General features: G+C 41.0%; 1 protein-coding gene across 1 annotated transcript; it reads left to right on the forward strand.

Moving 5' to 3' along the window:
• Positions 1-5122: 5122 nt before the first annotated feature.
• Positions 5123-12170, forward strand: LOC117527996 (myosin heavy chain, fast skeletal muscle-like). The gene is made up of 17 exons (XM_034190517.1): positions 5123-5133; positions 7138-7198; positions 7282-7671; positions 7803-7929; positions 8084-8202; positions 9071-9267; positions 9384-9567; positions 9656-9821; positions 9949-10073; positions 10214-10522; positions 10596-10799; positions 10889-11014; positions 11138-11308; positions 11394-11498; positions 11601-11696; positions 11796-11927; positions 12153-12170. The coding sequence occupies exons 1-17, from the start codon at positions 5123-5125 to the stop codon at positions 12168-12170; spliced, it is 2541 nt and encodes an 846-aa protein (XP_034046408.1).
• The last annotated feature ends 240 nt before the right edge of the window (positions 12171-12410 follow it).

Consider the following 12410-nt stretch of genomic DNA (forward strand, 5'->3'; position numbering starts at 1 on the left):
TACATTTTGTATCTATTACAAAGAACACAATTTATAAATGATTATAAAACTCATTTAATGGTGTTTATGTTGTGTATAGTGAATCAACTAGTATGAACACCATTAATAAATAAATACTACACCTTTGCTCATTTTTTATTAACCATCAGTGCTTAGTACTGCAATAACTAGTGTCATTTAAAGTGTTGTTATTGTAAAGTATTAACAGCACATGCACTGTTACTAGTTATTTAAAATGTATTTTATGACTTTTACAATTAGAACATTTTATGATATGCTTATTTTTGCGATGTTTACAAATGTCAATTAAAAAAACTTCTGAATGTTTTACTTTGTAGCCACTTGGACATACACGGAACATCAAGTATTTTCTTTTTGGGTCGGTTAAGGTAACTACTATGCTTCATGACAAAACAAAACAAGACACAATATTATAAAAGAATACATAAGGATGTCTAAGTGACAAAATGTTTCAAAACTTTCAGACTCCATTAAAGTGCCACCATGAGCACCGACGCGGAGATGGAGCAGTATGGCCCTGCGGCCATTTACCTCCGGAAACCAGAGAAAGAGAGGATTGAGGCTCAGACTGCTCCATTTGATGCCAAAACCGCATTCTTTGTGACTGATTCTGATGAGATGTATGTCAAGGGCAAACTCGTCAAAAGAGAGGGTGGTAAAGCCACAGTTGAGACTGATGGGGGAAAGGTAGGTGAAAATGCACACATACAAACACACAAAGAAACATGTGCTCCTTCATTCTATTTTTGCTTGTGTTTTTGCTAAAGCTGCTATTGATGAAGATATATGTTTCAGCATTATTTTAAATCTAATCGTAAAACAACTCTTTTTCCCGACACAGACTGTCACTGTAAAGGAGGATGACATCCATCCCAGGAATCCTCCCAAGTTTGATAAGATGGAGGACATGGCCATGATGACCCACCTCAATGAACCATCTGTGCTGTTTAACCTCAAGGAGCGTTATGCATCATGGATGATCTACGTGAGTTTTCACTTTGCAACAGTGCAACAGTAATGTAGTTGCAACGAGCAACTACATGAACATGCTTACATACTGTTTACTGTATGTGTCCTGTTACAGACCTACTCTGGGTTGTTTTGCGTTGTCGTGAACCCCTACAAGTGGCTTCCTGTGTATGACGCAGTATGTGTGGCAGCATACAGAGGCAAGAAGAGGATTGAGGCTCCACCCCACATCTTCTCCATCTCTGACAATGGCTATCAGGCCATGCTCACTGGTAAGGTTAAAGTTAGAACAGTTGCTGAAGATGTAAATATGGAAGACGACTTTAGCCTTTAAAGGCAGTTTTAGTGGAGATACCATAAATGTTTACCTTTATATATTTTATTTTCAGACCGTGAGAACCAGTCTGTCCTGATTACGTAAGTACAGCAAAAAATCTGAAACACTATAAATTGAAGATCTTTTAATTATGAAGCTACACAATGCTTTTCTAATACCCAGTGGAGAATCTGGTGCAGGAAAGACTGTCAACACCAAGCGTGTCATCCAGTACTTTGCAACAATTGCAGCCCTTGGAGCCAAGAAGGCAGAGCCTACACCTGGTAAAATGCAGGTATAAATTTGGACTAAAAATAAAATGATTTATAACAGGGATTGAAGAAACAATTCAAATATTTAACTTGGTATTAAACTTTAAATTCATGTGTTGCAGGGTTCTCTTGAGGACCAAATTGTTGCAGCCAACCCTCTGCTTGAGGCCTACGGTAATGCCAAGACTGTGAGGAATGACAACTCCTCTCGTTTTGTAAGTTTCGTATGTTCAGAATTTTCTGATTGCGCTGTGACAAAGATTAATGTTAACATTCTCTGCCTGTCCAGGGTAAATTCATCAGAATCCACTTTGGTTCTTCTGGAAAACTGGCCTCAGCTGATATTGAAACATGTAAGTGTCATTTACGATGTAATGTGAGAGAAATTTGTGCTAAACTTTAGTGCTTAATTTGCAACATTTGTAGAAAGGTTACACATGAGGGTAAATTCAAACTTACAAGCTATATCTAGGTCATTAAATCTGACTGCAAAGCTAGGACTGATACATTGCTACTTATGTTGACATTTCTTAATGTTGAAGCTCCTCATCAAATGTGTTATTCGTAGATCTGCTGGAGAAGTCCCGTGTAACCTTCCAGTTGTCTGCTGAGAGGAGCTACCATATCTTCTACCAATTGATGACTGGCCACAAGCCTGAGCTCCTGGGTACAATTCTACACAACTTGAAATTTACCCTGAAATTATATAAAAGACAAACACAAATCTTACATGTTACATTTCTCTTCCAGAGGCTCTTCTGATCACCACCAACCCCTATGACTATCCGATGATCAGTCAGGGTGAAATCACTGTCAAGAGCATCAATGATGTTGAGGAGTTCATTGCAACTGATGTGAGATGAAAATTTGGCTATATCAGTCTTTTATACAGATGAACACATACAATAAAATACATCAAATACATCTGCTTTCTTTACAACACAGACTGCCATTGACATCTTGGGCTTCAACGCTGAGGAAAAGAACGGCATCTACAAGTTGACTGGTGCTGTGATGCATCATGGCAACATGAAATTCAAGCAGAAGCAGCGAGAGGAGCAGGCTGAGCCTGATGGCACAGAGGGTAACAGATAAAATTACAACATTCTTACATTTAAAGATGCATTTAATATGCAAGAAGCTGGCTAAGATAATGTGAACTGTGTGTTTGTGTTGTTTCTCTTCATCAGTGGCTGATAAAATTGCCTACCTCCTGGGCCTGAACTCAGCAGATATGCTGAAATCTCTGTGCTACCCCAGAGTCAAAGTCGGAAATGAGATGGTGACCAAAGGTCAGACCGTTCCACAGGTACTAAAAAGAAAAATTGTTTTTGGAAAAGCAAACATATACTTGTATTTTATCCAAATGATATTTTATTAATTAAAGAAACTCAGTCTAAACTCTTTCCTCATAGGTCAACAATGCTGTCTCAGCTCTTTGCAAGTCTGTTTATGAGAAAATGTTCTTGTGGATGGTCGTCCGCATCAATGAAATGTTGGACACAAAGCAGCCAAGACAGTTCTTCATTGGTGTGTTGGATATTGCTGGATTTGAGATCTTTGATGTGAGTGATTTGAAGAAAATATCATTTCTATAGCATATCAAAATAGTTTTTACATGAAACTGATATTGTATTTTTTTGTTGTTGTTGTTGTTAAATAGTTCAACAGCTTGGAGCAGCTATGTATTAACTTCACCAATGAGAAATTGCAGCAGTTCTTCAACCACCACATGTTTGTCCTGGAGCAAGAGGAATATAAGAAAGAAGGCATTGTTTGGGAGTTCATTGACTTCGGTATGGACTTGGCTGCCTGCATTGAGCTTATTGAGAAGGTCAGTAGTTGTTCTGTTAAAAATTATTTTTTCATGTCACGTGGATCTTTTTGTTTTAACATAAACTACACCTTCTTCTCAGCCAATGGGCATCTTCTCCATCCTTGAAGAGGAGTGCATGTTCCCCAAAGCTTCTGACACAACCTTCAAGAACAAACTGCATGATCAGCATCTTGGCAAGAGCAAGAGCTTCGAGAAGCCAAAGCCTGGAAAGGGCAAGGCTGAGGCTCACTTCTCCCTGGTTCACTATGCTGGTACTGTTGACTACAACATCACTGGCTGGTTGGACAAGAATAAGGACCCCCTGAATGACTCCGTTGTTCAGCTCTACCAGAAGGCATCCAATAAGCTGCTCGCCTTCCTGTATGCATCCCATGCTGCAACTGATGGTAAGACGTACTGATGACATGGCAATATATTCATTAACATTACTCCATAAATGTGGAATTACCAACTTTGAAGTAGTTGGCAACATAATGAGGCTTCATTTAGCATAGCTTGTAATGTCTTCTTTTTGATACAGACTCTGGTACAATGTTCGGAAACATGGGTGTTGCAAATGTTTCAGAACATTCTGAAGCATTGTTTCAAGTTAGTTATTACTAACTTGCAGTACCAAAAAAAAAAAAAAAAGCACCATACCCACTCATGTGGTTTTTCCATTCTTTAGTTCCAATTTCACCTTCCTGTTCTGTTATATATGTTGTCTGATATTGGCTCACAAAGACAGCATCATGTTTCTCCCCATGTTTGCAAGCTTGTTAGTTGGGTGGTGCACATCATGTTTCTTGCCACAAATACTAAATTGTTAGATGAATTGAGTAGTGCAACAAGCACACAACATTCTGTATTCAGGAGGAAGACAAACTAAATGTGAGTTGCTGTTTGCAAGTTTGGATCATTTGTCTATCATCCACAAACCATCCAGCAGGTGTCAGACGTGAGATTTTACAGTACATAGACAAAACAAAGATGCTCTTTCGATTGATCTGGTGCATCAAACTTCAACACATGCAATACAGTTGATACTCATTATATGTTCTCTGGATGTGGTGAGTTAAAAGATGATAGTATTTGTTGCTTTTGAGTTATTGTCTGTGCAACCTAGCTAAGATGGACAAGCTCACTCCTCCGCTCACATGCATTTTTGATGTCCAACCCCTATGTTGTTTCCAGTGCAGACAATAAACTTGAAAAAAGGTTGTAAAAAAAATGTGCAGTTATTGGTCATAATGCACTAATTACATTGTGCTTTGGAAAAAATCAGAGGGAGCTGGTGGTGGCGGCAAGAAGGGTGGCAAAAAGAAGGGTGGCTCCTTCCAAACTGTGTCTGCTCTTTTCAGAGTATGTATTTACAATAATATTTAATTCAAAACCGATGTTAAAATAATACTGGTTAATTATCCTGTGATGACAAAGGATGAAATCATCACTTCTGATCCACAGGAGAACTTGGGCAAGCTGATGACCAACTTGAGGAGCACTCATCCTCACTTTGTGCGCTGCCTGATTCCCAATGAATCAAAGACTCCAGGTAAAACGCAGATATGAATGCTATTCATCACCTTTTGGTGTTTTATTGTGCCTGATTATTTCACATTATTAAGTAAAAGCATTCTGAACTTCTAATTCAGATGTAAAAGTGCTATATAAATGCTGTCCTTTTACCATACAGAACAATCAATGCACATATTCCTTTTCAACTTAACAATGATTTTCTGGTGATTAGTGTAAAAGAAATTTTTAAATGTGTTGTAAGGCTTTGATTTTTAAAAATTGTTGATCAATTTACATTTGCAATATCCAGGTCTGATGGAGAATTATCTGGTCATCCACCAGCTGAGGTGTAACGGTGTGCTGGAAGGCATCAGAATCTGCAGAAAGGGTTTCCCCAGCAGAATCCTCTATGGTGACTTCAAGCAGAGGTGAATATTACTTTAATTTGAGACATTCAAGTGTACGTCAGTTGACATACTGTGTAAAACTACAAGATGAGGCGTACACAGTGTGTAAGAATGACATTTTTTCTTTGACAGATACAAAGTATTGAATGCCAGTGTCATCCCTGAGGGACAGTTCATTGACAACAAGAAGGCTTCAGAGAAGCTCTTGGGCTCCATTGATGTGGACCACACTCAGTACAAGTTTGGACACACAAAGGTACATTCATACAAAGACTACGAACCGGTTTCACTTGTCTGATCTTGTGTGCATTAATGGCTAATTTATTTTACATAATGAAATGTTGCAGGTGTTCTTCAAAGCTGGTCTGCTGGGTACTCTGGAGGAGATGAGAGATGAGAAACTGGCTACGCTGGTGACCATGACTCAGGCTCTCTGCAGAGGATACGTCATGAGGAAAGAGTTTGTTAAGATGATGGAGAGGAGGTAAAATTAACAAGCAGACAATGACTGTACTGTCAAGATCAGTGTTTATGATATGCCCAAAGGTTGTAGAGAATGGCAATGCTGAGGTGACAGTGTGCTTTGTTTCATTTGATAGAGAATCTATCTACTCCATCCAGTACAATATCCGTTCATTCATGAATGTGAAAAACTGGCCATGGCTGAAGCTGTACTTCAAGATCAAACCTCTTCTGAAGAGTGCTGAGACTGAGAAGGAGCTTTCCCAGATGAAGGAGAACTATGACAAGATGCAGTCAGACCTGGCTGCTGCACTGGCAAAGAAAAAGGAGCTGGAAGAGAAGATGGTTTCCCTGTTGCAGGAAAAGAATGACCTGCAACTGCAAGTAGCTGCTGTGAGTAGAGAAAAAAAACACTGAAATTCTCTTTGGGTTGTGTTTCATCAATGTTGTATGAATTATTCCTTTAATGTGGCTTTACATACTGTATGTTCCACACAATACAGGAAGTTGAAAACCTGTCTGATGCTGAGGAAAGGTGTGAGGGACTCATTAAGAGCAAGATCCAGCTTGAGGCTAAACTCAAAGAGACAAGTGAGAGACTGGAGGATGAAGAGGAAATCAATGCTGAGCTTACTGCCAAGAAGAGGAAACTTGAGGATGAATGCTCTGAACTGAAGAAAGATATTGATGACTTGGAGCTCACCTTGGCTAAAGTGGAGAAAGAGAAGCATGCCACTGAAAACAAGGTGACTTTCATACCAACATTTATAGATAAAAATATGTGGTCCCATGTGTGTGTTCAAAAATTTATATTATTAAATTGATGTCATCTTTAGGTGAAAAACCTGACAGAGGAGATGGCATCTCAAGATGAGTCTATTGCCAAGCTAACCAAAGAGAAGAAGGCTCTCCAAGAGGCCCACCAGCAAACACTGGATGATCTCCAGGCAGAAGAAGACAAAGTCAACACTCTGACCAAGTCCAAGACAAAACTGGAACAGCAAGTGGACGACGTGAGAAAGCAATTCTTTTTAGTCTTGTATTAGATATGAAAATACATGATACAAAAATAATTTACGATCCACTTTTATTTCCAAAGCTTGAGGGATCCCTGGAGCAAGAGAAGAAGCTTCGCATGGACCTTGAGAGAGCCAAGAGGAAGCTTGAGGGAGACCTGAAACTGGCCCAGGAATCCATAATGGATCTGGAGAACGACAAGCAGCAATCTGAGGAGAAAATCAAGAAGTATTTTTTCCTGTTATGTTCTGATTGAGCATTTCACCACAAACAACAGGGGTCACTGACAGCATTCTTGTTTTCCCATTTCAGGAAGGACTTTGAGACCAGCCAGCTCCTCAGTAAGATCGAGGATGAACAGTCTCTTGGTGCTCAGCTTCAGAAGAAGATCAAGGAACTCCAGGTAACACAGTGGAGATGCATGTTTAGTGACTGACTCTTTTGTACTGCATTATCCTTTTTAACAATAATCTCCTCAAATCTCAGGCTCGTATTGAGGAGCTGGAAGAAGAGATTGAGGCTGAGCGGGCTGCTCGGGCCAAGGTTGAGAAGCAGAGAGCTGACCTCTCCAGGGAGCTGGAGGAGATCAGCGAGAGGCTCGAGGAAGCTGGTGGAGCAACAGCTGCTCAGATTGAGATGAACAAGAAGCGTGAGGCTGAGTTACAGAAGCTGCGTCGTGACCTTGAAGAATCCACTCTGCAGCATGAAGCTACCGCGGCAGCTCTCCGCAAGAAGCAGGCCGACAGTGTTGCAGAGCTGGGAGAACAGATCGACAACCTCCAGCGTGTCAAGCAGAAGCTGGAGAAGGAAAAGAGCGAGTACAAGATGGAGATTGATGACCTCTCCAGCAACATGGAGGCTGTTGCCAAAGCTAAGGTGAGAGCTCTGTCAATAAGTGAAAGATTTCACTTAAAAAATTATGTTCAGAGAAATAAACTGCAGTATGAATAAACACAATTTGTTACAATAAAGAAGATAATATTGGAATTGTATTTTATTGTCCACAGGGCAACTTGGAAAAAATGTGCAGAACTCTTGAGGACCAGTTGAGTGAGCTCAAAGCCAAAAATGATGAGAACGTTCGCCAGCTGAATGATGTAAATGCACAGAGGGCAAGACTGCAGACAGAGAATGGTGAGTTACCTATGATGTCAGCGGACAGGAGTCATTACACATATTTTATATATAAAAAAAAATCAGTAAAAATGATATAAAATAAAAATACACATCAAATGCTCATCAAATGTATCATGATTTCCACAAATAACATTAATATCATGTCAAACAGGTGAGTTTACAAGGCAGCTTGAGGAGAAAGAAGCTCTTGTTTCCCAACTGACCAGGGGCAAGCAGGCGTACACTCAACAGATTGAGGAGCTCAAGAGACACATTGAGGAGGAAGTCAAGGTATGAAGAGTACCTTATGTTCTGCTCTCATAAGAACTTTCCAGGGATTAATTCAGTGGTAGATCAAGAGAGGTGTTCAAGGGTGTGGACCAAAGTTGTGATGAAATATGGGAAAGGTCTTATATAAGCAAAGGCTTAATGAACACTTGCATGAATGGTTAGAAGATTTCTAGTGTTTAAAATAAAAATTGTGTGTTAAAAATGATGACTAGAGAGACAGTATTTTGTTTCCTAGGTTGCCTTAAAATGCAGGAAAAAGGCTATCAACTTTTAAAATTTTCCAGTGGAGGGCTTGGCATGCTCCTGGATCCCCAAGTAGGGGTGTATTAGATTGGTGTCTGTGGGGTGCTACCCACAGACATCAATCTAAAGTGTATCTAAAATAATTCAATGTGAAGAGCTCCTTCTTCACACAGAATTTTCATCATCATCATAAGACACCAGGTAGGTATTGCTGCCTGTCTGCCAGAAGGCCTTCCATTCTACCCGGTCAGCCTATGGGCAGTCCTCTCAACGTGTTCCAATGACGACCCTCTAACATTCAAAGCACTCCGTAGTTCTTGACGTACTCGCCTATCCTCCCACTGATGGCGGTCTCCATAACTGTGACGTTGTTAAACTCCACTCCCAGGTACTTGAAGTGCTCTGCGGTCTTCAAGGAACTGGATGTCAGCTACAACAAAGTCCAACCCCACGTCCACGTCGTGGAGCCTGGTAATGCCAGTGGCTTGGCCCTGGCGGCTAAAGGGGCTCTGGTGAAGTCGGCCTGGCAACGGATTATTCTCTTGCTATAGTTACACAGAGAATTTTATTTTACATGAAATCAGTTGATTAAAAAGACCTTTTTGGATGCTCTGTTGATTCACAGGCCAAGAATGCCCTGGCCCATGCTGTTCAGTCAGCCCGCCATGACTGTGACCTGCTCAGAGAGCAGTTTGAGGAGGAGCAGGAGGCCAAGGCTGAGCTGCAGAGAGGAATGTCCAAAGCCAACAGCGAGGTGGCTCAGTGGAGAACCAAATACGAGACTGATGCTATCCAGCGCACTGAGGAACTGGAGGAAGCCAAGTAAATAATACCATTCTATTCATTTTAAGATCACACACATTTTTAATTCAGTCATGTTTTCTATAATTCCCCAGGTTTTTGCACAGTTAAGTTGATGAAACTCTTGTTTGTTGCAGGAAAAAGCTCGCCCAACGTCTGCAGGATGCTGAGGAGTCCATCGAGGCTGTGAACTCCAAGTGTGCCTCTTTAGAGAAGACCAAGCAGAGGTTGCAGGGTGAGGTGGAGGACCTCATGACTGATGTGGAGAGAGCTAATGCTCTGGCTGCCAACCTCGACAAGAAGCAGAGGAACTTTGATAAGGTGAATTATTGTGCAGAAAATAAACTACTTTAACTGATGTGCAAATGCATTCAATTCTGCTTAACTTTAATGATCTATGAAATTGTAGGTCCTGGCAGAGTGGAAGCAGAAGTTTGAAGAGACCCAGGCAGAGCTGGAAGGAGCTCAGAAAGAGGCTCGTTCTCTCAGCACTGAACTGTTCAAGATGAAGAACTCCTATGAGGAGGCTCTGGATCACCTGGAGACCATGAAGAGGGAAAACAAGAACCTGCAGCGTACGTATTACCAAAAATATGTGTGACTATGATTTAAGTGCAAAGAGTCTTCTCTGAATTTTATAGACTTTGCACAACCTGAAAAGAGCTGTAGCGTTAACTGTATATTTGTCTGCTTCTTCCACAGAGGAGATCTCAGACCTGACTGAACAGATTGGTGAGACTGGAAAGAGCATCCATGAACTGGAAAAAGCCAAAAAGACAGTGGAGACTGAGAAATCAGAAATTCAGTCAGCCTTGGAGGAAGCAGAGGTAAAATTTGAACTGAAATTTTTAAATTACCGAATTGATAAATTACAATGGCATTTGATCACTTCATATTGATGAGGTCATTTTGAGTTGGTTTTCTCAAAAGACTGGTGACACAACTGTATTTGTAACTCATACTTAAGGGCACCCTGGAACATGAGGAGGCCAAGATTCTTCGTGTTCAGCTTGAGCTCAACCAGGTCAAAGGAGAGGTTGACAGGAAGCTGGCAGAGAAGGATGAGGAGATGGAGCAGATCAAGAGGAACAGCCAGAGATTGATGGATTCCATGCAGACTACTCTGGACTCTGAGGTCAGGAGCAGGAACGATGCCCTGAGAGTCAAGAAGAAGATGGAGGGAGACCTGAATGAGATGGAGATTCAGCTGAGCCATGCCAATAGGCAGGCAGCTGAGGCCCAGAAACAACTGAGGAATGTCCAAGGACAACTCAAGGTGAGCTTGGTACAAACAGCGAGCTAAAGGACATAGAGCACAGATGGTTCATGTTTTTCTTCTTTGCTGTCAGGATGCCCAACTGCATCTTGATGATGCCGTCAGAGGACAGGAAGACATGAAGGAGCAGGTTGCCATGGTGGAGCGCAGAAATGGTCTGATGCTGGCTGAGATTGAGGAGCTGAGAGCTGCTCTGGAACAGACAGAGAGAGGACGCAAAGTGGCTGAGCAGGAGTTGGTCGATGCTAGTGAGCGTGTCGGACTGCTTCACTCACAGGTTTGTGGTCATGAATTCTCACATATTGTAATGCATGAAAGAAATGACACATCCCTTCAATATATTGTCTTGTCTCCTTGAATATGTAGAACACCAGCCTAATGAACACCAAGAAGAAGCTTGAGGCTGACCTTGTCCAGGTTCAGGGTGAAGTGGACGACGCTGTCCAGGAAGCAAGAAATGCTGAGGACAAAGCCAAAAAGGCGATCACCGATGTGAGTTTAGACTTACAATTCTTCTGTTATGTTCATAAAGTGTTTTACATTTAAAGTTTACTGACATATTTGATCATTTAAGTCCAAACTTAATCAATATTTCCACAAAACTCATCACTTTAGGCTGCCATGATGGCAGAGGAGCTGAAGAAGGAGCAGGACACCAGTGCTCACCTGGAGAGGATGAAGAAGAACCTGGAGGTCACAGTGAAGGACCTGCAGCACCGTCTGGATGAAGCTGAGAACCTGGCCATGAAGGGTGGCAAGAAGCAGCTCCAGAAACTGGAATCCAGGGTATGAAATGTGCCACACATTATTTACATCCTCAAACATTCCAAGATAAAAGTTGCACAGTAAAATCTTTATCATGACTTTATAGGTGCGTGAGCTGGAGTCTGAAGTTGAAGCTGAGCAGAGACGTGGAGCCGATGCCGTTAAAGGAGTTCGCAAGTATGAGCGCAGAGTGAAGGAGCTGACCTACCAGGTAATTTCTTTCATTAAAAATAAATAAATAAATAAATAAATAAATAGTCAGTAGCACTTTAAATTTTCTATTCTTCTTCACTCATAAAACATATCTATGTAGACTGAGGAGGACAAGAAGAATGTGCTGAGACTTCAGGACCTAGTGGACAAGCTGCAGCTCAAAGTCAAGGCTTACAAGAGACAAGCTGAGGAGTCTGTAAGTTAATGACATCAATGTTACCCATTTTCTATACTTAAAACAAAACTGATCTCCAAAATTTACAGTCCTGCTCGATTAATTCTGAACTGTTTACAGGAGGAGCAGGCCAACACTCACATGTCCAGGCTGAGGAAGGTCCAGCATGAACTGGAGGAAGCTCAGGAGCGCGCTGACATCGCTGAGTCACAGGTCAACAAGTTGAGAGCCAAGAGCCGCGACGCTGGAAAGGTAAACATTTGTGTGAGATCCATTACATAAATATACATTATCACTTTTTAAAATTCGTATAATAAGGATGTGTATCTACATAGTTGTAGTTTCTCCAGGATATTGGCATGTAGCATAGCTATCAACGCATGCATTTTCATGGTGTATCATACACAAACACTTTTAAGTAAATTTGGAATCATATCAGTCATTTGACTCTTTTTTTGTTTGTTTGTTTCTTTCCAGAGTGATTCTGCAGAATAAGAAAAACATCAACTTGAGGCCTTTCAGCAGTGGTCATAAAATATGAACTTGCTGTTGAATTATTTTTACAATGTCAAAGTTCAATAAAGATGTTCCTGTTAGTTCAATACCATTTACTCTTGGTGTCTTTTGTTTTTTAAGCCGGGTTGAGGTTCCAAAATGTTTGAACACATCAAACATGGAACTACAACTGTTCATGAGTTGAACCATTTTTAAAGAAAAAAAAGTCCGCAAATGCAT

Source organism: Thalassophryne amazonica, chromosome 16, assembly GCF_902500255.1.
Source record: "Thalassophryne amazonica chromosome 16, fThaAma1.1, whole genome shotgun sequence".
NCBI classification, from domain to species: Eukaryota; Metazoa; Chordata; class Actinopteri; order Batrachoidiformes; family Batrachoididae; genus Thalassophryne; species Thalassophryne amazonica.